Source organism: Heterodontus francisci, chromosome 4 (assembly GCF_036365525.1).
Source record: "Heterodontus francisci isolate sHetFra1 chromosome 4, sHetFra1.hap1, whole genome shotgun sequence".
NCBI lineage: Eukaryota > Metazoa > Chordata > Chondrichthyes > Heterodontiformes > Heterodontidae > Heterodontus > Heterodontus francisci.
Window position 1 is genome coordinate 37,469,589 of NC_090374.1, and position 21,191 is coordinate 37,490,779.

At 44.9% G+C, this 21,191-nt stretch overlaps 1 protein-coding gene across 1 annotated transcript in view; it reads right to left on the bottom strand.

Annotated features, from left to right (window-relative positions):
* dctd (dCMP deaminase) overlaps positions 1-21,191 on the bottom strand; it is a 74,852-nt gene that overhangs the window by 45,953 nt on the left and 7,708 nt on the right. The window contains exons 3-4 of the mRNA XM_068029349.1: positions 19,383-19,518; positions 2,432-2,548 (exon numbers count right to left, since the gene is read on the bottom strand). Coding sequence (XP_067885450.1) covers positions 2,432-2,548; positions 19,383-19,518 — 253 coding nt within the window. The remainder of the gene's footprint in view (positions 1-2,431; positions 2,549-19,382; positions 19,519-21,191) is intronic.

Genomic DNA, 21,191 nt, shown 5'->3' on the forward strand with positions numbered 1-21,191 from the left:
TAACCTGTCTATATGCCTTTGCAGCTTCTTTGCATCCTCCTCACAGTTTACATTCCCGCCTAGCTTTGTATTGTCAGCAAACGTAGGTACATTACTCTTGGTCTCTTGGTCCAAGTCATTGATATAGATTGTAAACAGCTGAAGCCCCAGCACTGAATCTTGCAGCACTCCACTAGTCACAGCCTGCCAACTTGAATATGCCCCTTTTATCCCTACTGTCTGCTTCCCGTCTGTTAACCAATCTTCTATCCATGCAAATGTATCACCCCCAACACCTTGAGCCCTTATCTTGTGTATTAACATTTTGTGCGGTACTTATCGAATGCCTTTTGGAAATCCAAGTATACTACATTGACTGATTCCCCTTTAACTACCCTACTAGTTACATCTACAAAAAAAGTCTAATGACTTTGTCAAACACTATTCCCCTTTCGTAAAGCCATGTTGACTTTGTCTAATCATACTATGATTTTCTAAGTGCATCGTGAAGACCTCCTTAATAATAGATTCCAGCATTTTCCTAACAACCGATGTCAGGCTAATCGGCCTGTAGTTCCCGGTTTTCTCTCTCCCTCCTTTCTTGAATAGCAGGGTTACATTTGCTAACTTCCAATCTGCTGGGACCATTTTAAAATTTAGGGAATTTTGGCATATGCAGCACATCCATTATCTCTGCAGCTACCTCTTTTAGAACACGAGAATGTGGGTCATCAGGTCCTGGGGATTTGTCTGATTTTAGTCCGTTATGTTTCTCCAATACCTTTTATCTTCTGAGATTAATTACCTCAAATTCCTCAATCTTATTACCCCTTCGGTCACCTTTTATTTCTGGTATACAATTTGATTCTTCCATTGCGAACAGACACAAAATACTTGTTCTCGGTCACTTCCAGCCAGCTCCGCCTTCAGCTGTAGATCCTGTGTTGAGGGCGCAGCTTCCATTCCCCACCTGATGCCTGTGTTCCTGCCCTGCCTGCGAAGGGCATTGCCCTTCAAGTCACTGAGCCCAAAATCTGACAGTTATGTCCCCACTACCAGCTGCAGCCTTCCTTTTAGACAGGTGGCTGTCCTGTTGTGATTGGCAGCTTCGCCTCCGCTCCTCTGCCCCCACGAGGCCATGGGGGAAGACGACCCCATTTGATGCCTGACATCCATGCAGTGCCAAATCCTCCTTTACCCCCCCTGACCCTCTTATGGGACCACAGTGATGCCCTGGGGCAACTTGGACTGGCTCCCCACTGTGTGTATGCACCTCCCCTCAGCTGTTCAGAAACTGACAACTACTGAAACCCGTTCACCCTTTAAACATTGCACCCTCCCCTTCAACAAGCTCTTAACAAGCTTTTTAACTAGTTTAATTGACCACAATTGGAAGGAGAGTAGGATTCCTGTTCCTCCCTCCCACCACCCTGGTGATTATTGCTGGCGCTGGGATCGGGGTCTGGAAATTGACATGCCACCCAGTGCCGGTATTTTCGGGCTCTCCCCCACCCACCCACTGCCTCCATTCCCAACGGCAGGGCCCTGAAAATTCAGCCCTTTGTAATTCCTCAGCTTAGTTTCCTCATGGTTCAGTGGATGAATGCACCACCTGGCAAGGCACTGAGCCATTTCAAACCAGGGAGGGTGCTGCTTTGATGCCTGGACTGCAAAAAAAAGTTAGCTGACCTTAGCCAGGCTGACAACTGAGGCATTACAATTAGCTAGTGCTCTTGAACCATGAGTTATTAAAAAAAAATGAATCAGTCAGGGCTCCCACTCCCCACTATCTGGCGACCACGTGCTGGAAGTGTACACGAGTAGAGGATCAGGCTCAACTATTGATGCCCATCGCAGTTTAACAACCCTGCCAGCAATCACAAGTCACGGCTCACGTGCTAAGAATGGCTACTTGGGTGAGTGACTGAAGGAAGGCCTTTCCCAGCACAAATCAGCACTTTCAGGAGGAGCATGAGGAGGTTGTTGGAGGAAGGGGGGGGGGGGTGGGGAGTCAGGTGATGGTGAGTGACCACATCTTGCCCACTTTACCGAAATCTTTAATGGAGCAAGAAAATGATCATCTGCCAATGGAATTTGTTTTTGGCTATAGTTTCTCCACTAAATCTTTCAAATGCGTGCTCAGGATCTTTAAAATGCAAAATCCTAACAACAATTATGTGCACGGCTTGAGTTCTTATTTGGCAGCCCATGTTTTAGAAGGTTGCTGATTTAAATTAAAAACATGTTAATAATCGCACATGTAGCAATTAGTCACTGGGTACCTGACATTGTTCAGTGATAGCAACAGATAATTTTTGCACAACTGATAGTATAATTAATTTGTATCAAAGGGTACCAGTTTTAAAAAATACTTACGTTGCAATGAGATATTGAGCTACATGCTGGTATACAAATGAAGGAAATCGAAAGTGGAGCAATTGCAAATCCTTACCTGACTGGATGATGAGTTTAGCACATTCATTACAGGGGAACAAGGCCACATACATCGTGCATCCCTTAACGTCAGCAGAGTTCTTGTTCAGAATCGCATTTAATTCTGCGTGACAAACTAGAGAGAATAAAAAGCCATAAGAGAATTAAAAATAAGATTCATAAAGCAAAGTAGCTAGCACTCCAATTAATCTTCATCTGGTCTTGTACTTCCACACAACTTTTGAAGAGGAGGGCTTTCTGTCACAGTTGGGATTAAATACCAGTTCCTTACATTTTTGTTCGTGATCAAGGGGCTCAGAAGACACAATAAATTGTCGTCTAGTAGTACAGAACTAGAGTATTGCTGAAAATAGTGTTATGACCAAGGCCGGAGTAACGCATGGTTAATTCAGATCCACTACTCCACAGGTCATAGCATATTAGTAAAGTGTCCCACCTACCGGAAAATAGCCAAACTAAACATTATTTGACCCCCAGAATAAAGCACACCAAACCAGGTTTCTTTGAACAACAATGAAAGTAACTACTTATTAATAAACTAGATAGATGGATAGATAGATAAAAAGATGTTATAACTTCTTATTCTTCCTAACCTTCAGGCATACACACGTACATTCAAAAACCGGTTAACCGGGGGGAAAAGGCTTTTCTGTTTACAACTGTTTCTTAGGAATAATACAATAACTGGGTTGTAACATTCTAGTAGGATATTTCCGGGTCGGTGAAATGTCCCAGAGTCAAACAGCTGGATGCCACTCGAAGTCTCTCCAGGCAAGGTTAATGAAGAGTCTGCGATGGGTAGGCATTCAAGGCAGTTTGTCTGCAGCAGGCGTCACACAGATCTTTCAGCAAAGAGTGTAACAACAGGTCTACTTGGATTTTGAAGTAACAGTCTAGCAATAGGTGCTTTCTTGAGCTTCCAGGATCTCCCAAAACACAAGAGGCAACAGAAATCACTCTTGAGGCAGAGATTTTTCAGAGACTAGAGGCAATAGGAATCTGCTACCTATTAAAATGCAGGGCTTCCTCTCAGCAAAGGAGCCTTTCTCCACAGAGAGCAGCAGCTCTTCTTTTCTTGAGTCATTTCCTCTCCAGGGGTCTTTTCTCTCTCCAGGCAGACCACAGCCACCACCTCAAATGTAGAATTTCTTTTTACAAGAGAAGCAAGCCTTCTTTTTCCAAAGAATAGGTCTTTTATCTTTGGTCTACAAACACAGGTCCCAGCTGGCTCACTGCTAGCTGCTTCCAGCTCCCTGGTCTTTTTCACACTGCAAAACTGAAACTAAAACCCTAACTATAAGTCATGTGACAGTCATAAATCTTCCTGTCATTTCCCTGCTGAGCTGCTTGGAACAGGTGCCTTGCAGTTTGCACTCAATTCAAACAAGAAGTTTCAGCATTCAATGTTCACAGAAAATCCTTTTTCTCAGCCTTTAAAAGCACATAAAATTCTTAGCTTTCAAAAAAAAGCTCGAGACAATATAGACATGTTGTCAAAGCTTTTCATCTTGCACTCATCAGGACATCCCGCAAGAATACCAATGTAAGGGGAAGCAACAACTTTATACTGTATGAGAAGAGAGTGCTGATTGGCTGGCAAGTGAACTCTGTCTTCATGTCTTTGAGGGAATGACACCAAAGCTCCTACTTCTTGCATATTTCCGATATGTAGATGACACGTTTGCAATATCTGAAACCATAGCTGCATATAATAATTTCCTTAGATGTCTTAATAGGATCCATCCTGCGCTCAAATTCACCTTTGGAATGCAGCAGTCAAATGAACTCCCTTTCCTTGACGTACAAGTTGAGAAATCTGCTGAGGGGTTCTCTACCATGGTCTACTACAAACCTACCTTCACTGGTCAATACACACATTGGGATTTAGTTCCATGCACTATAAGATTGACCCTATAAGCAACCTCGGAAATAGGGCTCAAGCCATTTGCTCACCATGCAAGCTTGAAGTTGAAATAGGGCAAATCAAAGGTATCTTGCGTGACAATGACTACCGTGATCACATCATTTCTCGCTGTATATCGCGCAAACTTATGAACGGGCCCAAGATGATCACTTTCAATCATGAAAAGTGCGCAGACTAACTCAGATTACCCTAGAAGGGTAATGTATCCCAAAAATCTGAGCATCAGGTGAAGCTAGCTGTGTTACGCTGCTACTATGCAGTAGCAACACGTGTGGTGTTTGCCACTAACTGCCATCAAACCAAAAAGGCATCCTGCCTCTCACAAATGAGTAATGCGATATATGAATTTCAATACCAGTGAGATGCTAGGTAGGCCGTACGTCCCAAAGACCGGTGGATCATATCAAATATGTCCCTTCTGCTGTTCGCAACGGTCAAGGTACAGGCCGTATCCAACCAGCCAGTGCTTGCAAAACTGAAAATACAGTGTCCAATTATTTGATGTGATTCCGCGATTGGACAACATTTGCTAAATAATCCTGTGGGCTAAGAATTACACTGACAACCAATTTAAGATTGTTAGTCGGGCTCACAGTGTGGCGCATTTGCACATACTGGAAGCTACATATATTAACACACAGGGCCCTGTTCTTTGCAGACAGAAAGAACATGTACACACGTTTCAGCTAAACAAAATAAGTGACAGCCATTCACTGGTTCATTCCTCAGGGCAATGCCTTGACCAAAGTCAAGCTGCCTGGTTTAAATTTCAAACAAAGCTAGAAAGTTAACGGTCAGTCACTTTAAACTGGTGCATTCTCCATGGTAATGCCTCTACCAGAGTTCACTTGCCAACCAATCAGCACTCTCTTCTCATAAGGTATAAAGTCGTTGCTTTCCCTTACATTGATATTCTTGCAGATTGTCCTGATGAGTGCAAGCCGAAAAGCTTCAACATGCCCCTATTTTCAGCAATACACTATAAATTGAGAGAAGGCAACCTCAAAAAAAAAACATTCCAATTTTTTGTCCTGCTGTTTGGTAAGGAGAAAATTTGTTCCATCATTACTTGGGATTGCATTCACTTGGAAATACTGGGGAGGCGGTGGCGAAGTGGTATTATCACTAGACTAATAACCCAAAGACAACCAGGGTATTTCTCTGAGGACATGGGTGCGAATCCCACCATGGCAGAGGTGTAATTTGAATTCAATTAATAAAAATCTGGAATTAAAAGTTAGTTTAATGATAGCCATTATTGTCGATTGTTGTAAAAACCCATCTGGTTCATTAATGCCCTAAAGGGAAGGAAATCTGCAGCCCTTACCTGCTCCGGCCTACATATGACTCCAAACCCACAGCAATGTGGTTGACTCTTAACTGGCCTAGCAAGCCATCAAACCTTTATGAAGTCAATAAGGAATGAAATCGGAAGGACCACCGAGGCACCGGAAACGACAACGGCAAACCCAGCCCTGTTGAACCTGCAAAGTCCTCCTTACTAACATATGGGGGCTTGAGTAAAAGTTGGGAGAGTTGTCCCACAAAACAATCAAACAACAGCCTGACATAGTTATACTCACAGAATCATACCTTACAATGTCCCAGACACCTCCATCACCATGTCCCACTGGCAGGACAGACCCAACAGAGGTGGCAGCACAGTGGTATATAGTCAAGAGGAAGTTGCCCTCGGAGTCTCAACATCAACTCCAGATCCCATGGTCTCAGGTCAAACATGGGCAAAGAAACCTCCTCCTGATAACCACCTACCGCATCCGCCCCCCGCCCCCACCCCCACAGTTGATGAATCAGTACTCCTCCATTTTAAACTGCACTTGGAGGAAGCACCGAGAATGGCAAGGGTGCAAAATGTACTCTGGGTGGGGGACTTCCATGTCCATCACCAAGAGTGTCTCAGCAGCACCACTACTGACCGAGCTGGCCAAGTCCTAAAGGACATAGCTGCTAGAAAGGTGGTGAGGGAACAAAGAAGAGGGAAAAACATACTTGACCTTGTACTCACCCATCTGCCTGCTGCAGATGCATCTGTCCATGACGGTACTGGTAAGAGTGACCCCCCACATAGTCCTTGTGGAGACAAAGTCCCGCCTTCACATTGAGGATACCCTCCATTGTGCTGTGTGGCACTACCATATTGCTAAATGGTATGGATTTCGAACAGATCTAGCAATGCAAAACTGGGCATCCATGAGGTGCTGTGGGCCATCAGCAGCAGCAGAATTGTACTCAACCACAACCTCATGCCCTGGCATATCCCCCACGCTACCATTACCATCAAGCCGGGGAACCAACCCTGGTTCAATGAAGAGTGTAGGAGGGCATTCCACGAGCAGCACCAGTCATATTTCAAAAGCTTCAACACAGGACTACTTGCGTGCCAAACTGCATAAGCAGCATGTGATAGACAGAACGAAGCGATCCCATAACGAACAGATCAGATCGAAGCTCTGCTGTCTTGCCATATCCCGTCATGAATGGTGATGGACAATTAAACAACTAACTGGAGGAGGTGCCTCCACAAATATCCCCATCCTCAATGATGGGGGAGCCCAGTACATCAGTGCAAAAGATAAGACTGAAGCATTTGCAACAATCTTCAGCCAGAAGTGCCGAGTTGATGATCCTCCTCCTGACATCCCCAGCATAACAGATGCCAGTCTTCAGCCAATTCGATTCACTCCGTGTGATATCAAGAAACGACTGAAGGCACTGGATACTGCAAAGGATATGGACCCTGACAACATTACGCCAATAGTACTGAAGACCTGTGCTCCAGAACTTGCTGCGCACCTAGCCAAGCTATTCCAGTTACAGCTACAACACTGGTATCTACCCAGCAATGTGGAAACTTGCCCAGGTATGTCCTGTACACAAAAAGCAGGACAAGTAAACCCAGCCATTTACTGTAACCATCAGTCTACTCTCAATAATCAGTAAAGTGATGGAAGGTGTCGTCGACAGTGCTATCAAGCAACACTTGCTTCGCAATAACCAGTTCAGTGATGCTCAGTTTGGGTTCCGCCAGGACCACTCAGCTCCAGACCTCATTACAGCCTTGGTTCAAACATTGACAAAAGAGCTGAACTCAAGAGGTGAGGTGAGAGTGACTGCCCTTGACATCAAGGCAGCATTTGACTGAGTATGGCATCAAGGAGCCCTAGCAAAACTAGAGTCAATGGGAATCAGGGGGAAAACTCTCCGCTGGTTGGAGTCGTACCTAGCGCAAAGGAAGATGGTTGCAGTTGTTGAAGGGCAATCATCTCAGCTCCAGGACATCACTGCAGGAGTTCCTCAGGGTAGTATCCTAGGCCCAACCGTTTTCAGCTGCTTCATCAATGACCTTTCTTCAATCATAAGGTCAGAAGTGGGGATGTTTTCTGATGATTGCACAATGCTCAGCACCATTCGTGAATCCTCAGATACTGAAGCAGTCCGTGTAGAAATGCAGCAAGACCTGGATAATATCCAGGCTTGGGCTGATAAGTGGCAAGTAACATTCGCACCACACAAATGCCAGGCAATGTCCATCTCCAACAAGAGAAAATCTAACCATCTCCCCATGACATTGAATGGCATTACGATCGCTGAATCCCCCACGGTCAACATCCTGGGGGTTACCATTGACCAGAAACTGAACTGGAGTAGCTATGTAAATACTGTGGCTACAAGAGCAGGTCAGAGGCTAGGAATCCTGTGGTGAGTAACTCACCTCTTGACTCCCCAAAGCCTACCATCTACAAGGTACAAGTCAGGAGTGTGATGGAATACTCTCCACTTGCCTGGATGGGTGCAGCTCCAACAACACTCAAGAAGCTCGACACCATCCAGGACAAAGTAGCCTGTTTGATTGGCACCCCATCCACAAACATTCACTCCCTCCACCACTGACACACTGTGGCAGCAGTGTGTACCATCTGCAAGATGCACTGCAGCAGTGCACCAAGGCTCCTTAGACAGCACCTTCTAAACCCACGATCTCTATCGCCTAGAAGGACAAGCTGATGCATGGAAATACAACCACCTGCAAGTTCCCCTCCAAGACACACACCATCCTAACTTGGAACTGTATCGCCATTCCTTCACTGTTGCTGGGTCAAGATCTTGGAATTCTCTTCCTAACAGCACTATAGGTGTACCTATCCCACACAGACTACAGTGGCTCAAGAAGGCAGCTCACCACCACCTTCTCAAGGCCAATTAGGAATGGACAATAAATGCTGGCGTAGCCAGCGATGCCCACATCCCACGAACGAATAAAAAAAATTCTGATGTAGTCACTACAACTTTATCAGCATATATAAGGACTATTGGTCAATGTGTATTAAAATACTTTTAGCCCATGTCTCAAACATATTTTCAGCAGGCTTTGTTCTTCTATCTGATGGTCAAAATACATTACTACATGGATAACCAACAATAAATATCTGCAGCCAGAACAATTTGAACCCAAGTTTCAAGGTTTCAACCTGTATGAACTGATTCACGCTTTGATTGAAAAGCCTTTGTGTTTTCCTGATTAGCTCCCTCAGTAAGGCACTGAAGTGTCAGACTGGATTATGCACTCAAGTCTCTGAAGTGGGACTTGAAGCCACAACTCAGAGGCAAAAAAGTGCTACCACTGAGTCACGGCCAGCTGTGAAGACTGGAAACACTGACGTTTATAGTTCTGCTCAACACACCATTTACTTTCTGCCACCTTTCTGTCTATGTTCCATTATGTGGCAGGAATCATGAACTCCAAAAATATAGTCCAAAAGAGGTTTTCCACTGTCTTGTGCTGTAGGGTCCTGCAGACTGAACACTAATAAGAAGTCTGAGCTCGAACGAAGGTACCCTTTCCTCCCACTCTTCCAGGTAAGCAATTACATTAGGGTTATCGCCTGGATACATAATTTCCCCGCCACATCACCTCCTAAAATATTGCCACTGACCTGCCATTTTATGAAAAATACAGTGGCTATTTTGTTTTAAATACATTGTCTGTTAAAGCCTTCAGTGCGCAGTATTTTATCTTTCTTTCCCCTCATTCCCAAAAGTTTACCCAGCTCCCACAGATATGCCAACATTCGCCCTGTAGGGGAAGTCTGAGTGTCAGCTCTGATAGATTCAGGAAATCTTTGTCAGCAATTCAGTGCTGCAACCACTGAAACCTCCTGAGGATTGTGGCTGCGAAGAAGGTAACAACAACAAAAAGTACACACACCCACCTCCGAATATAATAAGGCACCGACTCCTTTTGTAAAAGTAACTACTAATGACATTTTAAGGCAGCCAAGAAAAAGTAGATATCCTTTTTCAATGTCATGCAACACTTATACCAAGACATTAACATTAATGCAGCTTTATCTCTTCACAGAAAAGATCCCAAGTGATTTCCAACAGAGATGGTAGCTCCATCTATCTCTGCAGCTTTATTCCATCAGAGGCTAAAAGAACTATGTGAACCTGCAAAATGCTCCTGCGTGGCGAGCTAGTTTGAAAAGAAAGCAACTGCAACTTTACAGCTGTATGTACCAGGAAAACAGCTGGAGGAGATGTGGGGGGGGGGGGGGGGGGGAAATGAAAACCAGGGAGCATCTGGACTTCAAAACATTTTATTCCAATGAGGTGTTATTCTGGATTTTCTCTAATTGCGTTATCCGCAAATTTACTATTTAACAACCAGAACCCACTTCCACCACACCAGTCTTTGAGCCACGCATTAATTTCTCCAATCTTATTTGCCCTATGCCAATTTGCACGTGGCTCAGGTAATAATCCAGAGATTATTTGCTTTGAGGTTCTGTTTCTTAATTTGGCACCTAGTTCCTCATACTGACTATGCAGAACCTCTTTCCTTCTCCTGCCTCTGTCATTGCTACCTACATAGACCATGACGACTGGGTCCTCCCCCTCCAGTCCTGAGCAGATGTCCCGAACCCTGGCATCGGGTAGGCAACAGAGCCATCTGGACTCTCGCTCTTTGCTGCAGAGAGCAGTGTCAATCCCCCTAACTGTACTGTCCCCTACTACCACTACATTCCTATTTTCTCCCTCCACTTGAATGGCTTCCTGTACCATGAAGCCATGGTCAGGTTGTTCATCCACCCTGCAGCCCTCACTCTCATCCAAACAAGCTGAAAGAACCTCAAACCTGTTGGACAATCGCAAAGGCTGAGGCTCCTGCACTCCAGGTCCCCTTATCCGTCTCAACTGCAACCACACTTTCCTGTCCCTGACCACCAACCAAATCAAAAGACCCTATCCTAAGGGGTGTGACCGTCTCCTGGTACAAAATGTCCAGGTAACTAACCGCCCCCCCCAACCAATGCGTAGCAGTGTCTGCAGCTCAGACTCCAATTCAATGACTCTGAGCCGAAGCTCTTTGAGCCACCAACACTTACTGCAGACCTGTTTGCCCTGGATCACACTGGCATTTTATTCAAATAATTATTTTATTCAATTACTTATTTTATTTTCCTTTAAAAAATATATATTTTAAGCGTTAGGATTATAATGGACCTTAATCACTTACCAGATACTCACCAAACAGGTAGCTTCTTCCCTGCCCTCTCTGTTGATTGTGACGTCACTCTTCGATTTTTTTCCCCCTGCTTCTCTCTCTCGCTCTGTCTCTGGTCTTCGACTCTGGGCTTTTGGCAAGCTTTTTAAACCTCCACTCCCGCCATGCTCCTCTCTCGCTGTCTCCAACTCTGGGCTTTTGGCATGCTTTTCAAAACTTCGCTCTCGCCATGCTCCTCTCTCTCTCTCTCGTTGTGACACAGTTGGCAAGGATCTGGTAATGGCAAATCACGTCTGACTAACCTGATTGAGTTCTTTGATGAAGTAAGAGATGGTTGATGAAGGTAGTACAGTAGTTGTGGAGAGTTGACTTTCAAAAGGCATTTGATGAAGTACCACAGAACAGACTTATTCAGAAAATAGAAGCACATGGGATGAAAAGGACAGTGGTAAATTGAGTGCGTTATTGGCTAAGGCATGGTTGTCCAACATAAGGCCCGTGGGCCAGAATCTGACCCGCCAATCCTGTGTGACTGACAGCAGGCTGGCCATGGCTTGACCTCGCTGGCAGTCACAACACTCACCCAGACTGGAGCGCGAGATACCACACACTTGTCTTACCTGCCTCACGAACTGCTAAGGTGAGCAATTTAACCTGCAGCATGTGGGGACAGCTGCTGTGTAGTCAGTTGCTCTTATAGTGGGAATAAGCACGTGTCTCAGTGGGGATTTAACATCTTATTTTTGTTCTCCTGTGGATGTTTGCTCTCTAGTGAAGGGCTATGACTCGCCAGTGTTACTGGGCTTGTACTGAGAACTGACGTTCAGAATAACGAGTCCACTGGCAAGACCCCCGATTGAGGGGCTGGTTGGACAGGAGACTCAACAGAAACCTAAGCAGTGAGGATACTCTTCAGTTCTCTTCTTTGATGGGAAATGTCACAGCACCTGCCTGGAGCCTCCACATTGTTCCTAACTGGCCTGTTATTGTCACTAAAATCCATTACGTTGCAAACACTGCCCTTGTGAAATATTTACAGCACTGATGAATGTTGCATTGCATTGCCGTACAGGTGTCACTGTATAACACTGGGGCACAGTACTGGTGGGTTCAGGTCTGTCACTGTATAACACTGGGGCACAGTACTGGTGGGTTCAGGTCTGTCACTGTATAACATTGGGGCACAGTACTTGTGGGGTCAGGTCTGTCACTGTATAACACTGGGGCACAGTACTGGTGGGTTCAAGTCTGTCAATGTATAACATTGGGGCACAGTACTTGTGGGGTCAGGTCTGTCAATGTATAACACTGTGTCATACATTCCTTTGCGTTGAAGGGGTTAGGAAGAAATAACATGAGTTAGAAAGGCGACTCAGTGGTAAGGTACTCAAGTCAGGATGAGAAAGGCAACAAACAAGCTGTAAGGGCAAAAGACAAGGTCAGGGAGTGAATGTTAAAGCCGGGATCAGCTCAGGCTGCACAACCAGCAAACTACAATGTTTGACTAATGAGAAACAAAGACATAGAGGACAAAGGCTGGAGACATCTGTTGTGAGCACTGATAAGACTAGAACTGTGTATTCATGAGAATGCATGATGAATCATCCATTGTTTGACCATCCTGTGTGACAAGAACAGTATATAAGTTTGTATCTGAGTGTAAAATCATAGTCTCTCCCTGCATACGCTTGAATAAGCGATCGAAACCTGTACCTGAGTCTCCTCGTGTGGTGATTGAATTATCCCACAACAGCGTTATCTTAATCAGCACAATGAGGTACACGGATTCCAGTTTCTTGAAGATCTCCAGGTGGTTTATTAACAGCTAAAGCTAATACATACAATAGAGCAAACTATATATAGATGGGCGGCACAGTGGCGCAGTGGTTAGCACTGCAGCCTCACAGCTCCAGCGACCCGGGTTCAATTCTGGGTACTGCCTGTGTGGAGTTTGCAAGTTCTCCCTGTGTCTGCGTGGGTTTTCTCCGGGTGCTCCGGTTTCCTCCCACAAACCAAAAGACTTGTAGGTTGGTAGGTAAATTGGCCATTATAAATTGCCCCTAGTATAGGTAGGTGGTAGGGAAATATAGGGACAGGTGGGGATGTATTAGGAATACGGGATTAGTGCAGGATTAGTATAAATGGGTGGTTGATGGTCGGCACAGACTCGGTGGGCCGAAGGGCCTGTTTCAGTGTTGTATCTCTAAACTAAACTAAACTTTGTCCAGGGTGTTGCAGTGCAGAGTGCCCATGGCTTCTAGTCACAAGACTACATCCTGCACTTAGCTCATTAGCATACTAAGTTCTTAAAGTGACATCGCTTTAAGAGTGATAATACAACATCCCCTTTTCTTCCAAAAATAAATCTTGTACACTCTATTTGGCCTCCTTGTCTCGAGAGACAATGGGTAAGCGCCTGGAGGTGGTCAGTGGCTTGTGAAGCAGTGCCTGGAGTGGCTATAAAGGCCAATTCTAGAGTGACAGACTCTTCCACAGGTGCTGCAGATAAAATTGGTTGTCAGGGCTGTTACACAGTTTGCTCTCCCCTTGCACTTCTGTCTTTTTTATTGCCAACTGCTAAGTCTCTTTGACTCGCCACACTTTAGCCCGCATTTTTGTACACTACAACTACAAATCTTGTACACTACAGCTAAAAACCCATAAAATTGGATTTCAAAATTAATTCTGCAGGGATAGACATCATCACATTTACGAGTATAAAAATAGGAATTATAAAATTTACAAATGCAGAAGCTTAAGAGTCCATATATGGTTTCGGTGGTTTGACAACTTTTCCAGATCTTGTTACGGTATAACCTTTTGGGGATGTGGATTTCACCCTTGGCTGTTCCTGGTTTGCAGAAGTGTTGTCAGTGTTTTGGTTGTTGTCCTGTTGTTCCCGTCACACCCACATAGTCGGAGTGTGTTCTTGAGCCCACTGTGTGCAAATGGAGTATTGCACACTTTTCTTAATTGGCTCTGGTTCTTCAACACTGCTCCATTAGATGTTGTAACCTCATAAGACCTAGGCTCAATGCATACTTTGCATACCTCTGCGGGTAACCATGTTCTCATTGTGGAGTGTATGACGCTGACCTTTTGTCTTATGTGTAGTTGAGGTAGTTCCACCTCTACATGTCGGTCATGCACCATCTTCAAACCCCCTTGTTTTTCGAGCAGTGTCTCTTGCATCTTGGAGAATTTGGACAGATGATGGCTTGGTAGAGTCATTCTCAGTTGCCTTCCAAACACGATCTCTGCTAGTGACGCTAAGCCCATATCCATAGGTGTAGCTCTGAGGTGTAACATGGCAACACGAAAATCTTGTTTTTTTTTGAGATACAGCAATGAAACAGGCCCTTCAGCCCACCGAGTCTGTGCCGACCATCAACCACCCATTTATACTAATCCTACACTAATCCCATATTCCTACCACATCCCCACCTGTCCCTATATTTCCCTACCACCTACCTATACTAGGGGCAATTTATAATGGCCAATTTACCTATCAACCTGCAAGTCTTTTGGCTTGTGGGAGGAAACCGGAGCACCCGGAGAAAACCCACGCAAACACAGGGAGAACTTGCAAACTTCACACAGGCAGTACCCAGAATTGAACCCGGGTCGCTGGAGCTGTGAGGCTGCGGTGCTAATCACTGCGCCGCCCTTTTGTTGTCCTACACTTCAGAATATGTGATTTAACTGTGCGAACTAGTCCCTTGGCAAGACCATTAGATCTAGGGTAACGTGGTGAGGACATCACATGGTTTATGCCCCATTTGCCACACATATCCCTGAAAGGTCTGCCTGTATATTGTGGCCCATTGTCCGAAATGATTTATTCAGGTGCACTGAACAGACTAAACATGGAGCTCAATGTGTCTGCGACAGCCACGCTTTAAGTGTCTTTTACCTGTCGGATAATTGGATATTTAGAGAAATAATCAGTGATGAAGATGAAGTGGTCTCCATTCACGGTAAATAGATTAGTGACGATTTTGGACCAAGGGACTGACGGAATCCTGTGGGGGCGTAGAGGTTCTTTACGCTGTTGTGGCTGGTGGCACTGGAATGCCTTGCACATCCTCACTAACTTTTCAACGTCACCGTTAATCCCTGGCCAATAAACATTGCATTCCATGTCATCTAGCTCGCACTTAGGCTTCTCTTGTATTAGCATGCTGCAGTTTCTGGGAGGGTCGATTGACAGAATTGTATCCTCTCTGAAGTGCAGTACAGCCTTTGAAATCTCCTATGTTGTCTAACCTGTCCGGCTGCAAGTCCTGCACTGACTCAATGCGGACACCCTTGGTCTCTTCTGCTGTAATGGGTGGCTACCTCAGTGATCCCGTGTAGAGTCACAATGTTGAGGTCTATACATGCTGGCCCGCTCGTGCCTACCAGGTAAAATATTTGTGGTTTCCTTGCTGACTTGCCATAGCTGCACTGCATTGTTAATATGCCACTGCAAGGGATGGATGACCCATTGTATGCAATTAACTTTGCAGTTGTCGGTTGTACCACTGGTTTCCAACAATCCTAGTAAATATCCTTCAGAATTCAGACTGGTAGGATATTTGCACTAGCTGCTGTGTCAATCTTAGAGTCATAGAGAGATGCAGCACCAAAACAGGCCCTTCGGCCCAACGGGTCCGTGCCAACCATCAACCATTTATACTGATCCTGCATTAATCCCACTTCCCTCTCACATCCCCACCTTCCCTCAATTCTCATACCACCTACCTACACTACGAGCAATTTACAATAGCCAATTTACCTACCAACCCACAAGTCTTTGGCATGTGGGAGGACACCGGAGCAGCCGGAGGAAACCCACACGGTCACAAAGAGAACTTGCAAACTCCACACAGGCAGTACCCAGAACCGAACCCAGGTCGCTGGAGCTGTGAGGCTGCGGTGCTAACCACTGCGCCACCCAGTCGAATGTGTCTTTGCCAACTTTCTTTGGGCACACGATATTAATAGTAGCAAAAGCTTCTAGTTGTTTGACTTCATCAACACAACGTGTCAGATTCACAATATGAAATGCCTGCTTGTCTTCTGGCTGAGAATCACTCCACTCTGAGTCTTGTCTCGGGTCTATTTCGCAGTGGACTTCGTGTATCGGCTTGCGTTTACGCAGGTCTCTGGCACTCTCCTTGCTGCTGTTACCATGCTGCTGCGCCTGTTTCCTATTTGTTTGTGTCCTATGGTGACCTCTGGCTGTGTCTTTGGAGCCAGATTTCTTGCACAGGTGGGCCCAGTGTCCTTTTGCACAGCACACCTTGCACAGATCTTGAAATGTAGGACAGCTTTGCAGTGAGTGGGACAAACCGCACTTACTGCACAGCTTGCTTGCTTTTTGTGACCAGGTTACTGTACCAATACTGTCGGCTGCACCAAGTACTTGCAGATGCTGCTGTCTAGCTACAATGGCTTTGCATTTCCTGCCATCATCTAGCAGCGCATCAATGCTGTGACCTTTCTTTCCCCCCCCCACAAGAGGTATTTCTGAAACTCTTCAATAGGTGTTGAGACAATCACCAGCTCTATTATTCGCTCCGACAGCTCAGTTTCTGAAAAGTCGCATTCATTGCTCTTATTACAGCATCTACTGATGAATTGATCTATTGATTCCTGTGGCTGTTGCCTGCAGGACATCAATTCCAGGCAATGAATTCTAAAATTCACTCTTACCTAAAGCTGATCTTCTAGCACTTTCCATATCTTTGCGGACCTTTCTAGTCCTCTTCAGATAAGCCAGAGGTATTAACTCTGTAACCCCTCATTACCAACTATCAGTATTTTCACAGCCAGCTTCTCTGGTTCTACAACCGCTTGGTCTATGAAGCATAATTGCACGCTTTGTTTAAAAAGTTTGAACTCGGATGGGACATCAATGGCCTTAAAGTTCATGCTGGGAAATTTGACATTCATTCATCTGCTGTTCTTTTGCCTTTTTTCGGACACTATGGATATGCAAAGATGTTTCAGTAATCCTATTACTATAAGGATACTCTGTATGTGCCTCCAGCAGTTTATCTGCTGTGCTTTCTGCTTTATATTTCACTTTGTTGAGCTCTGTGTGCGCCTTCAGCACTGTACTTATTATGACTTTTCTATTTGTGACGAATATATACAATACAGAGCAAACTATATACAGAACCTTTGCCAAGGGTGCTGCAGTGCAGAGTGCCTATGGCTTCTAGTCACAAGACTCATTAGCATACTAAGTTCTTAAAGGGACATCATTCTTAAAGAAATAATACAACACACTGGGATATAGCACTGGGGGACAGGTCTATCACTGTGTAACACTAGGGTACAGTACCAGTGGGGACAGATCTGTCACTGTATAACAGATACAGTATTGCTGGATATAGGTCTGTTACTGTACAACACTGGGGTACAGTACTGGTGGAGACAGGTGTCACAGTACAACACTGGGGTACAGGTCTGTCACTGTATAACACTGGGGTACTGTACTGGTGGGGACGGGGGAGACGCAGAGAGAGAGTGGGAGCAGTGAGACACAGAGAGGGTGGGAAGATGGAAAGATATCAAGATCACTCCTGACAGATGCACATCTCTTCAGAATACTCCACATCACTACATCAAGTGTGCCGGCAGACACTGTGAAGGCAAAAACAATGCCAGCTATCTCACTAAATCAGTGTTCAACATAGTGAAGAGAAAGTGAATAAATTAGTCGTCTCATTTAAAGCTTGTTCACAAAAATGCACATTTGTTGTTGTTTTGATTAATAGGAAGATAAATTTTTAGTACCTTTATCTTTCTGAAATTTGCTCACCAGCCCCCTATGTAGGTGAAAAATTGTAACATGGCATCTTATGTGAAAAGGTTAGACACCCATGGACTAAGGGATAGGAGGCAGAGAGTAGTGGTGAACAGATGTTTTTTTTCTGATTGCAGAGAAGCATGCAGTGGGATCCCCAAGGGGTCAGTATTAGGATCATTGCTTTTTATTGTTATATTCTAAGGGCTGAATTTTCCCCCCGGAAGCGACAAACAGAGCTCGGGAATGTTTCTGGTTCCCGAACTTGCCTTAGGGGGAAACAATCACTCATCAAGATTTTGACGGGGACGCCCCTTAATTGGCATGGAGACAGGTTCTCCGTCCAATTAAAGACGACAGGTGGGCGGGCTCTCGAAGATGGATGGCTAATCAGAGGCCTTCCAGTTTGAGAGGAGCAGCAGGCTGTAATGGATGGAAAGTAAGGGAGACACCCTCTCTCCAACCATTTTAAATCTTAAATTAAAACTGGATTCTGCAGCCAGTCCACCATGGAGTCGCTCTACAGAGTAGCCTGTGGCTGCTCCTGCACCTAGGCAGGGAGGGAAAGCCTGAAGGCCTGCCTGGAGCGCTGGCCCACTGACCAGCCGCCAGGTGTCCACCTCCAGGCACCTAAACTGTCCCCCCAGACCTGACTGGAAAATTCCAGTCGGCCTCCTTTAATTGGCCTCAACTGGGCCCTTATGGAGTCTGATCAGTTCCTGGCCACGTGCGAGCAGATAGCCCTGCCACCCCCTATTCCGCCTCCTCAAAAATGGCCCAGAAGAGAGATGGAGCCAGTAAAGTGGCACGCCGGTTGGCGGGACTCCGACCCTAGCCCCGGTGGGGGCTGAAAATCCAGCTCTATGATTTAGAAAAGCGGGCATGTGGGACTAATCACAACTGCTCTTTCTCACTGCCAGTACAGGCACGGCAGGCTGAACGATCCACTTCTGTGCTGTAAGATTCTAACATGGCCCATCATACAGGAACCTTGCACATCGAGTGCTGTGACATGGTTTGTCCCACAGGGACTTTACACATGATGTACTGTAGCATTACCTGCCCCACTGTGGACCTTATACATACAGTACTTTTATTTAACCTATTTCAAATTGAATCCTGAACCCTACACATAAAGCATGCAATATGCCCTTTTCCACTACGGACCCTGGACCCTAAAATACTATTTGGCTTCAGGCCAATGGAATCAGATGGAGATTAGTCAAACCCCACCAGTATTGTGCCAGCCCCAATTCTTCACCAGTACAAGCCAAGCTTTCTTTGACTCGTCATTATTTTGACTTATTCAATGGTGAGATACTTTGAAGAAATAGGCGGCGCAGTGGTTAGCACCGCAGCTTCACAGCTCCAGCGACCCGGGTTCAATTCTGGGTACTGCCTGTGTGGAGTTTGCAAGTTCTCCCTGTGTCTGCGTGGGTTTCCTCCGGGTGCTCCGGTTTCCTCCCACATGCCAAAGACTTGCAGGTTGATAGGTAAATTGGCCATTATAAATTGCCTCTAGTATAGGTCGGTGGTAGGGAAATATAGGGACAGGTGGGGATGCGGTAGGAATATGGGATTCATGTAGGATTAGTATAAATGGGTGGTTGATGGTCGGCACAAACTTTGTGGGCCGAAGGGCCTGTTTCAGTGCTGTATCTCTAAATCTAAAATCTAATCTCTTTGGTTTTTACAATTCTTACCATAAATGTATTTTGTGTCCAGTTTATTTGGGGCCGATCTTGCCCATGGTAAAAGATCATCGCTGCATCCATTTGGCATCCCATTGTACCCTATGCCAACTATCTTGTTTTCAGGGTTTACGATGCAAGCGCCAACCTATAGTCGGATCAAATATTGATCATCATCATTCACAGTAGAACAGAGTTTTGTCAATACATGACCTCACATTTCACATGCACTATAATCCCACCACAGGTTTTATAACCCAGCCCAGTTACACAATGATGCATCTTTATAGTGCCATAGTAAATAGAGTATTCAGTAAAACAATCTTCTTTGCATAGCAAGAAGACACATTTTATTTCCCTAATAAAATAGCTCTGACTGGTGCCATCATTTCATAATTTTGCAGACACGATAAAGCAGTAGCCATAATTGCACTACTAATGGAAGACGTGAGCTCCAAATTAAGGCAGTGCATTCCATCAGTCACAACTCGCCGCGTAAGAAAAAAGTCACCTCATCTTGCCCCTGGTTCTGTTGTTACTCCACAGAATATTCTACTGTGGATTATATTACATTTTTGTTCATTTTTTTTGTAAAAAAAAACAGGTGTGAAGACTGAAAATGCCAGTCTTTTGCAACTGAATCTTGAGACTTGAACTTAAATACTAATTCAATATATCGGGGATGTTCAAACTTATTTTTGGCTACTTGGGTACTATGGAAAAATTAAAGAACTGCAGGAGCAACGAACTTAAGAAATATAAAGGCCTCATTTTCCTTCCAGTTAAATTATAAACTGTCTGAATTTGATGGGACTTTGAATGTTTCCTTCTATTTAATGATGGGTCTGAAGTGGCCTGTTCACAGCTCTACTCCTTCATTGGCAGATTCAACGAGGAAGCACTGAACATAGAGCTTTCCAATTCGCCAAATTCAAACAGCCAAAGCCTGCAGCACAGAATTAAAACTGGGAATAAAAGTCAGTACAAAAGTGAGTCAAAAGGCCTCTGGGGGCCTAGTAGCCAGACCGCACAGGCAACTGTTTGGACACTTCTGCACTATATAATTAAAATGTAACAATAACCTATTCTGGAAGTCTGAAGTGCACATTAGAACACTGTACAACAACAATCTGAAATATATAACACTCCTCACATGCAGGCAATGTACATACGAATATATGAGCCAAGAGCAGGAGTAGGCCATCTGGCCCCTCTAGCCTGCTCCACCATTCTATAAGATCATGGCTGATGTGTTTGTGAACTTAACTCCATCTTGCTGCCTACCGCAGGTACCCTTTGACTCCCAAGCGCATTAGCATCAAACGCAAACATCTCATACCAATTCTGAGTTTGACTGATTGACACTTCTTTACCCAAAGGCCCTTTGGTCTGGAATATGGACTGTAGACTTTCGTCTATAGTTCAACTTCTGGAAGGGACTCTTGGATTTAGTCATAATACACAGCTATTGCACAGCTCAGACAGCTTTGCATTGTTGAAGGTCTATCTAAAAGCCTTGTCACATTTGAAGTTTAATAAATATGTGTTAGAAAAGAACATTCAACCTCTTCTGGATGAATCCTATTTTTCCAAGTAACATTGGTATCTTCCTGTTTGCTGCTTCTGGGTAATTACTTTTCTTGTAAAGAAATCTGACTTAGTTCTATCCTGAATAAAATGAGCTCACAGGTTGGTATTTATTCCCTTTAAGAACAGACAAGAGAATCACAGAACACAGTAGGACATTCAGCCCATCATCTGTGTGCTGGCTCTTTTAAAGAGCTAGCCAGTTAGTTTCACTCCCCCACTCTTTCCCCACAA